This window comes from Physeter macrocephalus, chromosome 8 (genome assembly GCF_002837175.3).
Source record: "Physeter macrocephalus isolate SW-GA chromosome 8, ASM283717v5, whole genome shotgun sequence".
NCBI lineage: Eukaryota > Metazoa > Chordata > Mammalia > Artiodactyla > Physeteridae > Physeter > Physeter macrocephalus.
Window position 1 is genome coordinate 78,364,335 of NC_041221.1, and position 18,770 is coordinate 78,383,104.

General features: G+C 43.8%; 1 protein-coding gene across 8 annotated transcripts in view; it reads left to right on the forward strand.

The window, feature by feature from the left end:
• The window catches only part of PDE8B (phosphodiesterase 8B), a 281,364-nt gene that overhangs the window by 174,335 nt on the left and 88,259 nt on the right, over positions 1-18,770 (forward strand). For 4 of the 8 annotated variants that reach the window (XM_024121540.2, XM_024121557.2, XM_024121544.2 and 1 more), the window contains 3 exons: positions 3,564-3,704; positions 5,464-5,552; positions 7,713-7,773. The exons of 2 other annotated variants lie outside the window; for them this stretch is intronic. In XM_024121540.2, the coding sequence (XP_023977308.1) occupies positions 3,564-3,704; positions 5,464-5,552; positions 7,713-7,773 (291 nt within the window). The remainder of the gene's footprint in view (positions 1-3,563; positions 3,705-5,463; positions 5,553-7,712; positions 7,774-18,770) is intronic. 2 more of the 8 variants (XM_055086624.1, XM_024121554.2) reach the window with 2 other exon arrangements.

An 18,770-nucleotide genomic window follows, 5' to 3' on the forward strand; every position in this document is an offset into this window, starting at 1 on the left:
ATTGCAGAGGAAGGAACACTCCCAAACTCATTCTATGAGGCCACCATCACCCTGACAGCAAAACCAGACAAAGATATTACAAAAAAAGAAAATTACAGACCAATATCACTGATGAATATAGATGCAAAAATCCTCAACAAAATACTAGCAAACAGAATCCAACAACACATTAAAAGGATCATACACCATGACGAAGTGGAATTTATCCCAGGGATGCAAGGATTCTTCAGTATACGCAAATGAATCAATGTGATAAACCATATTAACAAATTGAAGAATAAAAACCATATGATCATTTCAATAGATGTAGAAAAGGCCTTCGACAAAATTCAACCCCAATTTATAATAAAAACTCTCCAGAAAGTGGGCATAGAGGGAACCTGCCTCAACATAATAAAGGCCATATATGACAAACCCACAGCAAACATCATTCTCAGTGGTGAAAAACTGAAAGTATTTCCCCTGAGATCAGGAACAAGACAAGGATGTCCACTCTCACCACTATTATTCATCACAGTTTTGGAAGTTCTAGCCATGGCAATCAGAGAAGAAAAAGAAATAAAAGGAATACAAATTGGAAAAGAAGAAGTAAAACTGTCACTGTTTGCAGATACAGATTCAATGCAATCCCTATCAAATTACCAATGGCATTTTTTACGGAACTCGAACAAAAAATCTTAAAATTTGTATAGAGACACAAAAGACCCTAAATAGCCAAAGCAGTCTTGAGGGAAAAAAACGGAGCTTAAGGAATCAGACTCCCTGACTTCAGACTATACTACAAAGCTACAGTAATCAAGGCAATATGGTACTGGCACAAAAACAGAAACATAGATCAATGGAACAAGATAGAAAGCCCAGAGATAAACCCACCCACCTATGGTCATTTATCAGAAAGGAGCCAAGGATATACAATGGAGAAAAGACAGTCTCTTCAATAAGTGGTGCTGAGAAAACTGGACAGCTACATGTAAAAGAATGCAATTAGAACACTCCCTAACACCATACACAAAAATAAACTCAAAATGGATTCGAGACCTAAATGTAAGACCGAGCACTATAAAACTCTTAGAGGAAAACATAGGCAGAACACTCTGACATAAATCACAGCAAGATTTTTTTGATTCACCTCCTAGAGTAATGGAAATAAAAACAAAAATAAACAAATGGGACCTAAGGAAACTTAAAAGCCTCAGCTCCTGGTCCCCATCCGCCACAGTGGCTGAGCCGACAAGCCTCTTAGGCTGGTGAGTGCTGGTCGGCACCGACCCTCTGTGCGGGAATCTCTCCACTTTGCCCTCCGCACCCCTGTTGCTGCGCTCTCCTCCGTGGCTCCGAAACTTCCCCCCCGCCACTCCCCGTCTCCGCCAGTGAAGGGGCTTCCTAGTGTGTGGAAACCTTTCCTCCTTCACAGCTTCCTCCCACTGGTGCAGGTCCCGTCCTTATTTTTTTGTCTCTGTTTTTTCTTTTTTCTTTTGCGCTCCCCAGGTACGTGGGAAGTTTCTTGCCTTTTGGGAGGTCTGAGATCTTCTGCCAGCGTTCAGTGGGTGTTCTGTAGGAGTTGCTCCACATGTAGTTGTATTTCTGATGTATTTGTGGGGAGGAAGATGATCTCCACATCTTACTCTTCCGCCATCTTGATTGTCTCCCGGCAGGTGTATTCTTAACCACTGTGCCACCAGGGAAGTCCCAGTAGTAAGCATTTTATACATACTCATTTATTTCTTAAAACAATTCTATGAACCAGGTACTACTGTTGTAGCCATTTTACACATGAGGAAATTGAGGACCAGGGAAAATAAGCAACCTGCCCACAAGTCATGAAGCTAGTAATGGGCAGAGCCAGGATTTGAACTTGGGTGCCTTGGTTCCATAACCCATGTCCTAGAGTACCTGCTGCATTGTGAGGTCACCTGGCATGAAAATAGAGCTATGATTTCTACCCACATTTGCAACCTAGTAGCAAAGACAGAATAAACACATGTGAAAATATATGAGAATTTAGCCAACAAATAAGGAAAACAATACATTCTCAAATATTATCATTCCTCAGATATTTACTAAACAGTCCTGAATATCCAAAGATAAATCCAAAGTAGCCTTTGCCCTTGAGGATTTTCATGTCTAGTGGGGGAGAGAGAGAGAGAGAAAAAAATATAGATTCAGTGTAATAAGTCACCAGAAGCCTGCACAGGAGAGAGTGGGAGTTGTAGGAGTGGCACAGACTCAGACTGGGCAGGGGCTCAAGGACAGCTTGCTGGAGGAGGGGAGGGAAAAATTGGAGTTGACGTGACCAGGAGATGGGGAAGGGCTTTCTAAGCAGAGAGCAACTGGGCAGATGCCCAGACGTGGGAGACAAGCACGCCCTGCTCAGCTGCATGCATGTTTGGGCCAGGGCACTGTGGGGCTGAGCTGGTGAGCAGGGGTCCCGCGGCCCAGCCCAGGGAGGACAGTGACCACCACATGAAGTGATAGGAGATTAGTGAAGACAATATCACCGCCCCCTCCTCTTCAGCGACCCCCATAAGGCCTGGTGCCAAGGGCCCCAGAGCAACCTCCCGACTCGTCCACTTCCCAGGGGTAATTGTACTAGCAGAAGCTGTGTTCGCCAGAGAGTAGCTCCCCAAATGTCCCTGCATCACTCGATTCCTCACTGCTATCCTCCCAGTGGAGGGCAAGAGTGATTACAGTTTGCAAGACCGTTTCTGAAACAGCAGATGGATATCAGTTATGCCCAAAGAAATCTGTGACCTAGATACAGTGCGCTCACGTTTTCCCCACATTCTTTGTCACTTGTCCCTTCCACTCAGCTGCTCATCTGGTGACTCTGTTCTTTGAGAAGAAATTGGAGGGTGGGGATAGCAGCCAGGAACCAGCCAAGGTGATAGCTCTAAATTCCAGGGCCCTGGGCAGAATTTTGGGAAGAAACCTCTGAGTCTGCTGGTCCCAGCATGTACCAAGCTGTGTGTGTGTTGGGGGGGTGATGGGGGATGGTACCTCGCCTCACGTCAGCGCTGAAAGGGCTGCTGCCTCCTGCCCAAGGCTTTTAACTTAATTTATTCTTCAGTTAGACTAGAAGTGGCCCCAAGCTAGAGCATTGGTTAACAGACAGTGGCAATTATCTATTAATAATTTCTAGACGTGAGAGATCAAATTGCTTCTTTGTAGAGATGTGACTAATAGAAGCCACAATCTGTTGAATGGAGTTCTAGTTAATTTTTATTTGTTCTTTTTTTCTGAGTTTTTTCTTATTTCATGGGTGGTAGGTGATGAATAAGGCCCATTGGAGGCTGACACTAGCAGATAAAAGCTTCTTGCTCTTTTTCTGCTGAAGAATTTCTTCCAATTTCCCAGAGGGCCCAGGGTGCTGGGATGGCAGTTGAATGAATGCATTGCTGCTCAGGAGGGAAGCACCTATTCCGGGGGCATTTGGGGCTGGGGGGACGGGTCAGCACCCCCATTGGAGAGCGTTCGCCCAGGGCACGTTTCCTCTGTGTCCCAACAAGCGTTCCTGCGAGGCACACAGCACCCTGCCCTGACCTTTAACCACTTCCCGTTCACAGTATGTCAACCCAGCCTTTGAAAGGATGATGGGCTACCACAAAGGTGAGCTCCTGGGGAAAGAACTCGACGAGCTGCCCAAAAGTGACAAGAACCGGGCGGACCTTCTTGACACCATCAACACCTGCATCAAGAAGGGCAAGGTGAAAAAAAAAAAAAAAAAAAAAAAAAAAAAGGGCAAGGTGGGTGAAACCGAAGCAGTCCACAAACCCTTCCCCAATGCATTTTTTCTTCTGTGAGTTTTTATGTCACGTCTTTAACGTTGGCTTCTTTAATAACGTTCCAATTAAGTGAAAAATCCTTTATGTTTTCAAGATGAGTTAACTTTTGAGTTAATTTTGGATAGCAAGCGAACCTGGTGCTTATCCTGATGGTATAGAATCTGGTGATCTTGTGTAAGGAAATTTCTTCCTTCACATGAATGAATCTCACCTGTCATGGCTGGAATTTCATACCTATCTCAGGAGAGCTGTTCTATATTTTTTAGTTTATCCAGTGTTTGGGGGATTAAGAGCATTTAATATCAGTTTATATGTCTTACAGGCCCAGTTTTCAGTCAGTTTTCCTTATCCTGCTCTCTTTACCCATCACAGTTCAGTTTGTCCAGCGACCTCCACTGCATCCCAGCAGATGAAGGCAGTGGTGCAGGTGCAGTGGGCATCTCTCCACAAGCCTTCCTTTCCAGAGGAGCATTGCTCTCATAGCTGGAACTGCCTGGGCATTTTCTTTTAGGCATTCAGATGCTTTCTCTGATGTGAAGTAGTTAGATAAGCATTGTATTTATTTAATGGGGGACCATTTTATAGAAATAAAATGTTTGGCTTATATATCATGGCCAAAATTAGTAAAAGAAAAGAACATTGGGGCAGTGAGACCGAAAAGGAAACAGGACATTGTCAAGTCCTCCAAAAAATTTGCCTGAAGAGTACTGCCACACATCTGGTGACCCCAACATGCATACCAGTTAGCCATCCTGTGTGAGTGTGTGGGCAAGAAAAGGCTGCAAAGAATCTCAGGTCTAATTCAACCACTTCCTCTCAGAAATAGTGGAGGTGCCACAGGCTCCCCCTTGAGGTCACCGGGCTCTTTATCCTAGCCGGTTCCTCAGAGTCCGGCCACAGCAAGTCTTCACACTCGCCTTTGTCTCATCCATGGAAACTGCCAGGAGCCAGATTAAGCCCAGAGAAGGCTTGGCTGGAGGCCCAATAGGATAGTAGAAAGATGATGGGCTTCAAGGAAAGTTAAGAGACATTTATAACCACATTTTTCATTTTCTCACGTGGGCACTTTAGTCAGCGTCTCTGAGCCTCTGTTTACCTATCTGCAAATGAAGGGTGGTAATATCAAGCTCACAGGTTGTTGTAAAGATCTCGAGAAAGACCTCAGAAGAACCCCTTGACCTGGTGCCCCAGGTCTCACCCAGGATAGTAGAAAGATGATGGGCTTCAAGGAAAGTTAAGAGACATTTATAACCACATTTTTCATTTTCTCACGTGGGCACTTTAGTCAGCGTCTCTGAGCCTCTGTTTACCTATCTGCAAATGAAGGGTGGTAATATCAAGCTCACAGGTTGTTGTAAAGATCTCGAGAAAGACCTCAGAAGAACCCCTTGACCTGGTGCCCCTACACCCACAGGGCTGAGAGCAGGAATGGCACCCACTGCTCAAGTGTCCCAGAACCGGGCGGGGCAGCCTCTGGTGGTGGGCTCATTGCTCTGGTGGGCTCTGTGTGCTGTGACGATGAGCCTTACGTAGTCACCGTCGCGGTGGGTGCAACTATGGAGCGGTATTTTGTGGAATGTAACAAAAGCATGTGGGAACTTCATGGCTGAACTTGATGAGACCCTCTGTAGGAGCCGCCAAATGCCTGGACAGAAGGATTTTAAGAGCTCTCTTTATGTAGGAGTGGCAGGGGGTTTACTATGCCAGACGGAAATCCGGCGACAGCATCCAACAGCATGTGAAGATCACTCCAGTGATTGGCCAAGGAGGGTGAGCGCCAACTCTTAAACTCTATTGTTTTGAGGGGCTCCTGTGGGCGTTGGGTTTGTATATGGAAATGCAAGCGTGTTAGACCCACAAATACAGTAGGATTGGGTCTGTACATAGTACCTGCCGAGGACACCTCCATGTGGCCGGCAGCAGCCCCAAAACAACACAAGCTCTTCTTCTGCTTGTGGGCTTTATGAAGCATCACCCCGACTGTCCACTTCCGCCTGATTGTGGGTCCATTGTCCCCACGCCGCAGGGAGCTCAGTTTCTAGGCCTTTCCCTGTCATCACAAAGACCACAGAACAGCAGGACTCGCTGCCTCAGCCCCACCTGGGAGCCGAGCTTCTCTCCTTAAGGCACCGGCTCTGTGATGGTTCTCTCCAGTCCTCGGGGCTTGTTCCACAAGGAAGAGAGAACCCTGGGGGTCATGGTTAGGAGAAAAAGGTGTCTGACCAGAAGCTGAGACATCTGATTCCATGTGAATCTCAGGTTACCAGAGGAGCCTGTTCATTTGCAGAGAGATAAGGAAAATGCGCAATTCCATTTCCTTCTCCCAGTTACATTTTGTGAGGTTTATGGAGCCAAACAGGACCCCCTAACAGTACATCACTGAGGAGCCTTTGTAAACAAGCCTGCAGGTCAGCCAGCCAGCTTCATAGTACAGGTTTACAAGGGACACATGCCGTTGGGTGACGTTTTGGAAAAAGAAAAGGAGCAGTTATGGTGCGAATAACCAGAAAAAGAGACCCCTGTCTGTGACTCTTATTGTGAGGTTAGAAAACGTTCTGTAGTCAGCAAAGTGTCTGTAGGTTGTTTCCACTCCAATTTTACTTCTTTGTTAGTTTCAAAACTGTTCCCCCCCTCCGTTCAGAATCCACCGTCTCATGTTTCCTGCCACTTTGCTTCACTCCGCATGGTGGGGACACTGGTAGCCCTGACCAGGGGTTTCAAGCGCACAGAGAGAGGCCCCCAAATCCCTCCTGAGCGCACAGGCTTCCGCGTGGCCATTTCCATCAGCAGTCAGAGCTCTGAGGCCAGATGGCCGTCACATTATAGTTTCCAACCATCATCCTTAGACCGTCTTCTCAAGCTAAGATTCACTGTGTGTGTGACCAGAATTATTAGGTAACAAGGTGGAGGAGACCGAGTTATTGTTTTGTTATTTCTGTCAGAATGAGTTTTTCTGATCTGATTTGACAGATAAGAGCAAGAAGTTCTAGAGCCCAGAGACTGTTATTTTTTTCCCCCAGTATTTTCCCCCAGTGAGCTATCGGAGGAAATTCTTACTAAAAGTAGGGAAATTTTACCTCTTCTTATTTAGTGATGCTCACTGCAGAATAACCAGGACTCTTCAGAGTCCTCCAGAGAAAACTGAACCAAAGAGAGAGACAGACAGAGACAGAGAGACAGAAGCAGAGACACAGAGAGAAGAGATTAATTACTATAAAATCTAACATAGCTCTCTGTAATTCTAGCTTCACTCAGTAGAAAATCTACCTTGAGCTGATCTTTGTGCAGGACTAAGGCACCTGTTGTCTTCTCCTGGTGTCCTTGTGGTAATGAGCAAGACCCCAGGCTGTTTTGAGATCCTGTCCATGATCTTAAAATAAGAGGATTTTTCTGTGCCTGAAAAATGCCATCATTTATGATGACTGGGCTGTGAAAGAATGTGGAATATTAAATGTAAAAATGTAAAAAAAATGTAAAATGTAAAAATGTAAAAAAAAAAAAAAAAAAGTAAAAACAACCATGAACTTTGGTCATTGTCCAAATGAGTCTTTGCCTTCTATATAAACTATAAAAGTATTAGTGTCAGCAGAATTAAATCCCATTTTAATTTAAAGTCTGGAGTAGCATTTCATCCTGTCACGGATGCTATCTAGTAGCCAGGCCTCAGGAGTTGGTTAGAAAATGAAGTACCTATTAGGGAAGTGTTTCTGAGCCAGCTATGATTAAAAGGGAAGCCCAGTTTCTGAAGGCATGTGTGGGCTGTGTGCGAAAAAAAATGCATCTTTTGTAGACTGTGTTTTGTCGGAATTTAAAATCTGTCCTAGAATGGACCCTGGAGTTTTACTTGAAAAAGATTCTGTTGATGTTTTCATTTGCTAATTTGTTGAATCATCTCATATCTGACTAATAACTGATTATTTATGTTATTAGGAAAATTAGGCATTTTGTCTCCCTCAAGAAACTGTGTTGTACCACTGACAAAAATAAGCAGGTATGGTATTCAGTTTGCTTCATTTGCTTTGTCGGCTTGACCATGCGTTCGTTACATTCTCACCACGGTTCTCTACTTGTCTTTCTCCTTATCTTACTGTAGTTGCCAATTAAGAAGCTTTATGGCAAAATTAGGCCCCTAGACAAATAGTAAAAGAAAAAATTCCCCAGCAAGCCTATACACTTTATTAGCAACGCATGTCAGTTATGATTTAGCTTGTGACTGTGCAGCTCAGGACCAATATATTTTATGAGAGAATAAAATTTTTCCTCCAAATAAAAAATGTTCTAATTTGTTACCTTAATTTCTTAAGTGAAAATTATATATGCATTTGAGCATTTCACCCCTATAAATTCATGTCAAAAACAAAAATCATTTATAGTTAATACTATGATTTTTTTTAACCGTTATATCATGTAGAACAATATATTTGAGTGTTTTCTGAAGTAACAGAATTTTAGTAAGTTGCTGTATTTAAGAACTTTTTTAGGTAGTTTTATCATAGAGGACAACAACATTATTGATATTTTTCTTTTTTTTTTTCACATCCTTATTGGAGTATAATTGCTTCACAATGCTGTGTTAGTTTCTGCTGTACAACAAAGTGAATCAGCTATATGTATACGTATAACTCCATATCCCCTCCCTCTTGCGTCTCCCTCCCACCCTCCCTATCCCACCCCTCTAGATGGTCACAAAGCTGATCTCCCTGTGCTATGCAGCTGCTTCCCACTAGCTATCTATTTTACATTTGGTAGTATATGTCCATGCCACTCTCTCACTTCGTCACAGCTTACCCTTTCCACTTCTCGTGTCCTCAAGTCCATTCTCTATGTCTGTGTCTTTATTCCTGTCCTGCCCCTAGGTTCATCAGAACCTTTTTTTTTTTTTTAGATTCCATATATGTGTGTTAGCATATGGTATTTGTTTTTCTCTTTCTGACTTACTTCACTCTGTATGACAGACTCTAGGTCCATCCACCTCACTACAAATAACTCAATTTCGTTTCTTCTTAAGGCTGAATAATATTTCATTGTATATATGTGCCGCATCTCCTTTATCCATTCATCTGTTGATGGACACTTAGATTGCTTCCATGTCCTGGCTATTGTAAATAGTGCTTCAATGAACACTGTGGTACATGACTGTTTTTGAATTATGGTTTTCTTGGGGTATGTGCCCAGTAGTGGGATTGCTGGGTCACATGGTAGTTCTATTTTTAGTTTTTTAAGGAACCTCCATACTGTTCTCCATAGTGGCTGTATCAATTTACATTCCCACCAACAGTACAAGAGGGTTCCCTTTTCTCCACACCCTCTCCAGCATTTATTGTTTCTAGATTTTTTGATGATGGCCATTCTGACCGGTGTGAGGTGATACCTCACGGTAGTTTTGATTTGTATTTCTCTAATAATTAGTGATGTTGAGCAGCTGTTCATGTGCTTCTTGGCCATCTGTATGTCTTCTTTGGAGAAATGTCTATTTAGGTCTTCTGCCCATTTTTGGATTGGGTTGTTTATCTTTTTGATATTGAGCTGCATGAACTGCTTATATGTTTTGGAGATTAATCCTTTGTCTGTTGATTCGTTTGTAAATATTTTCTCCCATTCTGAGGGTTGTCTTTTCATCTTGTTTATGGTTTCCTTTGCTCTAAAAAGCTTTTAAGTTTCATTAGGTCCCATTTGTTTATTTTTATTTCCATTTCTCTAGGAGGTGGGTCAAAAAGGATCTTGCTGTGATATTTTTTCTTTTTGGTTTATACTTTAGTACTGGATTGTGTGTATTGTCACTTCATGCTTTAAAGTTTGTTGATTAAAAAGTATTCAACAAACATAATTACCAATGATCTATTTTTAATACAAATCTATTTATTTTATTTAGGTATAATTGATGTGCCATATTATATGTTTCAGAAGTGCAACATAGTGATTCACAATTTTTAAAGGTTATAGTCCATTTATAGTTATTATAAATTATTGTCTATATTCCCTGTGTTATACTATATATCTGTGTAGCTTATTCATTTTAGACATAGTAGTTTACACCTCTTAATTCCCTACTCAATTTTTCCTCTCCCTCTTTCCCTCTACCCTCTGGTAGCCACTAGTTCTCTATATCTGAGTCTGTTTCTTTTTTGTTCATTCATTTGTTTTACTTTTTAGATTCCCCATATAAGTGATATCATACAGCCTTTCTCTGACTTATTTCACTTAGCATGAAACCCTCCAAGTCCATCCATGTTGTTGCAAATGGCAAAATTTCATTCTTTTTTATGGCTGAGTAGTATTCCATTTTGTGTGTGTGTGTGTGTGTGTGTGTGTGTGTGTGTGTGTGTGTGTGTGTGTGTGTACCTCCAGTGATCTATTTTTGAATATCTATCAAACATGGCCTTTGACTTAGATGAAGATTTTAAAAGAAGGGGCAGTGTCTCTCAAGGATATGAAGGGCTTCAGGGCATAATCCATTTTAGTGTAACATGTCAGAGGCTTGGGATGTGGTGTGGGATCAGGAGGAAGCCTGGCCAGGCAAGGAAGTAAGCTGGGGCATGGCAGACCCAAGATGCCTGGGCTCCTCCCAGTGAGAAGGCAGCTCCAGAGGGGAGGAGACTCAGTGCGGTGAGCTTCCAGCTGGTGTCTCAGCCCATCAAAGGTATCCATGTCCATCTGCTTTTAAAAAAAATAATGACTCAGTATTTGTATATACTATGAACTGATCACCACAGTAAGTCTAGTTAACATCCATCACCACATGTAGTTACAAATTTTTTTTGAGAACTTTTAATATCTACTCTTAGCAAATTTCAAACATGCAACATAGCATTATTGACTATAGTCTATGCTGTACAGTACATCCTCAGGACTTATTCGTTATAACAGGAAATTTGTACTTTTTGACCTCCTGCATCCCTTTTTTTTAAAAAAATAAATTTATTTATTTATTTATTTAGTTTTGGCTGCCTTGGGTCTTTGTTGCTGTGCGCGGGCTTTCTCTAGTTGCGGCGAGCGGGGGCTACTCTTTGTTGCGGTGCGTGGGTTTCTCATTGCGGTGGCTTCTCTTGTTGCAGAGCATGGGCTCTAGGCATGCGGGATTCAGTGGTTGTGGCTCGCAGGCTCTAGAGCGCAGGCTCAGCTGTTGTGGCGCATGGGCTTAGTTGCTCCATGGCATGTGGGATCTTCCCGGACCAAGGCTCGAACCCGTGTCCCCTGCATTGGCAGGCAGATTCTTAACCACTGCACCACCAGGGAAGTCTCCTGCATCCCTTTTACCCAACCCCCCCACCCCCACCTCTGGCAACCACCGATCTGTTGTCTGTGTGTATGAGTTTGAGGGTTTTTTTAGATTCCACATATTAGTGATAACATATGGTATTTGCCTTTCTCCATCTGATTTATTTCACTTACCGTAATGCCCTCAAGGGCCATCCATGTTGTTGCAAATGGCAAGATTTCCTTCTTTCTTATGGCTAAATAATATTTCATTGTATGTGTGTATACCACATTTTCTTTATCCATTCAGCCATCCATGGTTGTTTCCATGTCTTGGCTATTGTAAATAATGCTGCAGTGAGTATGGGGTTGCATATATCTTTTAGAGTTAGTGATTTTATTTCCTTTGGATAAATACCCCAAAGTGGAATTTCTGGATCATATGGTAGTTCCATTTTTAATTTTTTGAAGAACTTCCATGCTGTTTCCCATAGTGGCTGCACCAGTTTACATTCCCATCAACAGTGCACAAGGGTTCCCTTTTGTCTACATCCTTGACAACACTTGTTATTTTTTTACTTTTTGATAATAGCCATGTTAACAGGTGTGAGTTTATATCTCACTGTGGTTTTGATTTGTATTTCCCTGAAAACTAGTGATGTTGAACACCTATTTGTATACCTGTTGGCCATCTGTTTGTCTTCTTTAGAAAACTGTCTATTTAGATCCTCCACCCATTTTTTTTATTGGGTTGTTTGTTTTTTTGCTGTTGAGTTGTACGAGTTCTTTATATTTTTTTAGATGCTAACTCCCTTATCAGACATATGATTTGCAAATATTTTCTCCTATTTGGTAGGATATCTTTTCATTTCGTTGGTGGTTTTCTTTGCTATGCAAAGCATTTTAGTTTTATTTAGCCCCAATTGTTTATATTTGGTTTCATTGCCTTTGCTTTTGGTGTCAGAAAATCACTGCAAGACCAACATCAAGGAGCTTATCCCCTATGGTTTCTTCTAAGAATTTCATGATTTCAGGTTTTAAGTTCAAGACTTTAATCCATTTTGAGTAGATTTTTGTGTATAGTGTGAGATAGTGATCCAGTTTCATTCTTTTCCATGTGGTTATTTCTTAAAATTTATTTATTTAATTTATTTATTTTTGGCTGCATCAGGTCTTCATTGCTGCACACGGGCTTTCTCTAGTTGCAGTAGTTGTGGCGAGTGGGGACTACTCTTCGTTGTGGTGCACGGGCTTCTTATTGCAGTGGTTTCTCTTGTTGCAGAGCACGGGCTCTAGGTGCGCAGGCTTCAGTAGTTGTGGCCTGTGGGCTCAGTAGTTGTGGCTTGCAGGCTCTAGAGTGCAGGATCAGTAGTTGTGGCACACGGGCTTAGTTGCTCCATGGCATGTGGGATCTTCCCGGACCAAGGATGGAACCCGTGTCCTCTGCATTGGTAGGCGGACTCCCAACCACTGCACCATCAGGGAAGCCCTCCATGTAGCTATTTAATCCAATACCATTTACTGAAGAAACTATTCTTTCCACCTTGTATATTCTTGGCTCCTTTGTCCTAAATTAATTGACCATATATATGTGGGTTTATGTCTGGACTCTCTATTGATCTACATCATTAGATACATTGAACTATCTATGCAGATAAATATGTGTCTGTTTTTATGCCAATACCATACTGTCTTGATTACTATAGGTTTGTAACATAGTTTGAAACTGGGGAGTGTGATACCTCCAGCTTTGTTCTTCTTTCTTAAGAATATTGGAAAAATATTCTAGAATAGCAAAAGGAATCATGTACTTTTTTGTAAGATTTAGTTCAACATAAAATGCCTCCTTCAGCACTGAGTGTTTCATCTGGAATCAGGAAATTTTCACTTAATAACATAAACTCCTGCAGAGAGGCAAGTCCTTGGAGACCTCTGGGAAAGGAGGGGAACTGACTTTCACAGGAAATAAATTCTCCCAACAGCAAAGTTTAGACATCGCAGGAGGAAGAATGAGGTCCACATGAGAGGTGACATGGGTAGCGGGAGAATCACATGACATTCTGATGGCTTTTTAGAGACAAACTAGTGAACCCAAGCAGTGCAAACCAACTGCTATGGGCTGTGAAGCTACAGTGCAGGACCCAGGCCCACTTGGGCTTGTTCACACCCGTCCAGAAATGAGTCAAGTATAGGCCACGTCCAAAACCAATCAGAGCCTCCCCCACCAGCCTAGCCTTGCTCCTCCTCCTTCCCCGCTTTCCCATTTAGTGAATGGACCCCATCTCCTGTCACCATTTCCCTGCAGCTCCCTGTGCCCAAATTCTACCAGCCCTCCATGGTCCAGCCCAAGAAACATCAAGTTCCATCTCCCTCCTCGAGCCCCCAGTGTACCTTCTTTGCTGTGTATCACGCCCACCGTCGTGATGGCTACTTGTGTGCCTCACTGCCCTCTCCTCTCCAGCAGGGTCCCTGGGCTGTGCTTATCTTTGTGTGCCCATATGCTGCCTGGTGCGTAGTAGGCCCTCAAGCTGTTGGTGAGCTGGAGTGGACTTGAATGTCTCGGTCCTGGCTTCCTGCCACCTGTAAACTCTTCCTGCTTCACAGGGAGAGCAGGCAAGTCCTTAGCACAGGACTCAGGGATGCAGAAGAAGAGGGGCCACCTCCTCTTTTCTGAGGCTCTAAATAGAAATGTCTTTATTGCCGTAAATTAGCTGCTGTTCTGAGAGGGGTGGAAACGCAGGGCTCAGATATCCTGAGCCATTGACGTCACCTAATGGTGCTGCACTGGCCTAGAGAGACACTTAAATTTTCCAGTAACAAAGAATTTTTATGTCTCTGGCCAGCCACACTGTTTTTCCTTCTCATCAGAGGAGGCCGAAGTGAATGGTGATGGGTCTGTGCTGGGAAGGGCTCCCTAGAGGGTGGGAGCAGCCCGTCTACAGGAGGTTGTAGTGGCGCAGCTTTCTGGGGTTTAGCCCTGAAGTCAAAATCCACCCATGGGTTTGCATTTTAACAAGGAATGAAACTGGAAGCCAGGCTGCTGTCTGCTGGCGGTGCTTTTCATCAGCAAAGATCTTTTTTCCTGTGTGAACCCTGTAGCTTTTTGCCAAAAGGCTGGAAATACCCTGCGAGGTTAGTCTGCCATAAACATTGTCACCCCCTGCAGCAGTCACACATTTTCTCCCCAGATACGTATTAAACACCTGTTCCATGCTGGCGCCAGGGACACGAAGTCTCTGCCCCAGAAGCTATGGGGCCACAGACAAATAAACAGGACACATTTCTAGAGCACAGTGTGGGGAGGTGTGAAACAGGTGCTGCAGAAGCACAGAACGCAGGACTGAAGGAGGCTGGCTAGGATTTTTTTAGGTGTCCTCTAGGACAAAGGGCAACAAGCTACAACCTACAGGCCAAATGTGGTCTGTTTTGTAAATAAAGTTTTATTGGCTCACAGCCACATTCTTTTTTACGTAGCACCTGAGGCTGCTTTCATTCTACAACAGCAGGGTTGAGCAGGTACAACAGACCATGTGGCCAGCAAAGCTTAAAAGATGTACTCTCTGGCCCTTTACAGAAAAAATTTGCCAACCTCATTTCTAAAAGATAATTTTCTTTCTCGAATTTCCCACTTTCTTAGGTCAGGGACCATCTGCCCCGCCCTCTGGAAGGCCTCCCCCACCTCCATGCATGCACATACTTCTTTGAACACCCTTTGCCTTCCTGGCATCCCCTGCACCCTGGTTCAGAGCCTGTCTCAACCCCTTTATACCAGTGAAGACATGAGAACTTAGTTCCCCTGAGGCTTTGCCTTTTCATGAGGTCCAGGTCAAAATCCAAATGCATGGCTGAAACTCGAGTTTCAGACATCTGCAAGCACGGTCCAGGAGATGGACTCACATAGGGGAAGGAGGCTTCCAGGATCCCAGCTTTACACCAGCTCCTTCTAAGCTGGCCTGGTCCAAGGAGAGGGGATCTCCCCACTGCCACCCCCAGCCCAGCTGCAGTACGGCCCCCATTCTCACTTCTCCTCCAAGCCTTGGCCATTAGAATATGGGGAGCACAGCACTCTCAAAAGCCAGCAGCCAGTGGCAGGCTTGGAGCCCTGGAGCAAGTGTGGGGTTGCAGCTGGTGGTGTCCATTGGACTGTATCACCTGGTCTCTGTTCTCATGGTCGGGGGGGGCGGGGTGACACACAGGCCATGGAGAAGCCTCAGGGAGATGCACGTGTCTCGTGTCCAGTAAGAGGAAGTCGTTCTCTTGTGAAGTCAGGAAGCACAGCCCACCCAATGAGCAGCTCCCGAAAATATTCCCTTGTTCGATGGGGTTATAGCAAGAGAAGGTCATAGCCAGGCTCAGAGGAAGTGGTCTGCTTTCTGACTAATCAGCGTTCCAAGACAAAAGCTGGTTGAGAGCAGTCTGAGACCAATCTGACCTGGATTTTGCACAGGGCTTTCCAGAGCTAGACAACAGAGGTTCCTGCCTTTGGAATTTCATTGACCACAACCTCACCCTCATGACAGGAAGGTTGTTTCAGCCCTGGGAAATAGGAAGGACATAATCTCTGAATGAAGAATAGCTATTTAACTTGAATCAGTTTGCCTTAGTTGAAACCTTGTTTCTATCAGTGAAAACCTACGTAAGCGTCGTCACAGCCTGACATCAGTATGGGGACGGGCATTTGGAAGTCACTGCTTTAAAAGCACTTTCACGCATGTAACTTATTTGGGGATAGAAGAGGCAGAAATAGGGGCTGAGTTGGCCAAATTTGCAGTAATGAAACCTTGCTTTGAGATAAGCTTTTTAGGGTTCATACTACTATGCCATTTTATACAAGGGACTTGAGCATCTGTGGATTTTGATATACATGAGAGCAGAGGACAACTAGGAGGGTGGTCCTAGAACCTATCCCCCATGAATAACAAGGAATGACTGTATTTTGTTTTATAGTAAACTAATTAATCTTGAAATTGTTGTAAAGATTAGGGAAAAATAGAACTTTACTGTAATAATAATGCTTAAGACCAAACCTGTCAGAAGTGCCTAAAACAAGGTACAAGGACATAGAGTGTCAGAGAGTAAGAAGGGGGAAGGAACAGGTCTTTAGTTTTGTGAAGGCTTCAAGTAGGGAAGGAGGGACTGGGTCCTGAAGGCAAAAGCAGTGGAAAGTTTTAAGGGATCCGATTAGGCTCAATATAGGAAATAATTATTAGAATTGACCAAAGTTTGTAGCCTTATCAGGTAGTGAGTTCACCACCATGGGAGGTAATCAAATAGCAGTAGACTGAGCTTTCAGTGGGAAAAGCTGTCTAGGGGGATCACTCATTGGCCAGAGGTTAGACTAGATCAGTGGTTCTCCAAGTGTGGTTCCCTGGAGCAGCAGTGGCCCCAGGAATTTGTTAGAATTACAAAACCAGACTACAGAATCAGAAATTTGGGGGGTGGGCCTGGGCAGTCTGTTTTAATAAGCCTTCCAGGTGCTTCTAATTCACTCTGAAGTTTAAGAGATACTAGATAAGATGAATGACTTCAAGACTCTGATAGTGTGAATTTGGAATATTGGTTCATGAGCAGAGGCTGTTCCTAGTTTAATATAGTCAGGAATGCTTGTTTTCACTTCTGGCCCTCCAGCTTTCCCCTCCTGAGCATGAGGCCCCTGACCCAGGCTGCTCAGAATGTTGTGTTGCAGAGGACCCCCAGCTCTGCCCCAGGCATGCCCAGCTTGTGCCCTAGACCTGCACGTCCCAGATGGAAATGTGGCTCAACAAACGGCGATGTGCTCCAAGTGTGAACCATGTGCTAGATTTCAGAGACTTAGTGTGAAAAAGAATGTAAATTAGCTCATTAAAAATATCTCAGTCTCATGTTGATAACATGTTGAAATGATAACATCTTGCACGTATTGTACTTAAAATATTAATTTCACCTGTTTCTTGTCACTTTAATGCAGCTACTAGAATACTTAAAATTGTGTATGTGGCTTGCATTTGTGGCTCTCACATTTTTTCTGTTGGGGGTCTAGCCCTTCCCTTGCAGGCCAAATCTTACCCCGAATCCAGCTCTTTATACCCTTTCGCAGGCGATAGAGGGGCTCAAAGAGCTACACACACAGTCTAGCTTCTGTCAATGAGTCGGCTGCAGACTTACTGAGCCTCCCAGGAGAGGAGGCTGTAACCCAGGCCCCTAGGAGTGCTTTCCTATTCCATGATGGGTGCTTAAGCAGACGTTCAGGGACCATTTTTGTTTGGGGAGGTGTGGGGGGCACCTTCCATTAGTTCTCCAATTGCAGCAGAAAGTTAGCTCTCACTTTCTAGAGCTATCGGGTGGACAGTGTGAGCTCTGGGCACCACGCCCTCCCACCCACTGTCCCTGTGGCCCTTGCAGTCCCACCCCAGACCGGCCTTCTCTTGGGTGCGTCTCGCCCCACGCTGCCCCTAGGCCTTGACTCTCCCCACGTTTGCCAGGGTCGGCTCCCCCTCATCTTTTTCTTCCCAGCAGGTGGCTTGGCTGATAGCCCTCTTCATGATTTGGGGGCCTCCCCCCAGCGTGCACAGAATAGGGGCCTTAATGCTCAGAGAGCCTCATCGCACCGCATTCTCGGTAAAACAGGAAGAGCATGGCTGGTGCAGGCAACCAGGAGAGAAAGATGGGTAGCATCACTTGCTGGTTTCTATTCATTGCTGATCCCTGGTGATAAAAACAAGTTTTCAGTGTATCCTAAATTCCCAATATTTGAGATGTGTCACATGGGGGTTTTGTTTTGTTTTGTTTTGTTTATTTCCTGTGTTAACATATAAAAAGTATCCATAGATACAAGGTGGGGAGAATTTTTTCTGTAGCCTCAATACATTTATTACTGATGCCACTTTGTATTTCTAACACCATTATAATTCTGCATCCTAAAAATACATTCTGCAGGTTTCTGGTCTATCTAGAACCTCAGCATCTAACTAATTCAACTTGGATTTTGTTAGCGTGTCAATTTTATCCTCACTTTTACTTAATATTGCATTACATGGAAAATATATCAGATGATCCAAATATGCTCAAAGATGTGCTTCTCCTGCCCATAAGTACACATAATTACAGAGTCGTTGGGAAGATTGTCTAGCCCATTTCGCCCCCCAAAATATGTAATATATGTCATCTTAAAATGATTATTGTCTAGATTATCTATGTCGCATGTTTTTGAATGATGTAGACCCTCTGCAGCTTCCTCGTCCTTCAGGACTCAGTCCAGCTTCTTTTCTCTCCAAGAATCTCCCCAAGCCTGCCCGCCATCTCTCTCCCCACCAGTGAAGGTGACGGTGACACTGTTTTTCTGCATCGTCCATTCCACTGTTAATCTTATGCTGCTTTGGGTCAGTTCTCACTTCCGGCCACTGTGTGTACCCAGTAGATAACAGGAAAGTATTTTGAAAGCTAATTTTTATTCCCTAATACAGTAACCTTTGGAAGGCATAAGAAATCAAAGATACAGCTCTGTCTAGTCCCAAATTATTATTACATGTAGAGTTTTCATCTGTATGTAGCCAATATACATATCACATGCCATTGCAAAGAGTATTTGCTGTGTTCTCCCAAGGCACACGTCCAAGTGTGACTTCCTGAAGTGGGAGAAAAAGGACACTGCAACTGAAAACATGACTTCAGTTTGCACTGAAAGTGGCTGTTCATGTTTAGAGATGTATTTTATCTAATCGGTGTATTTACCATGGTACTGAGTTTGTACATATGTACTTTACTCACAGTGGGTGCCCCAAATATTTGTTGATAGTTTGGTAAAGCCACTAC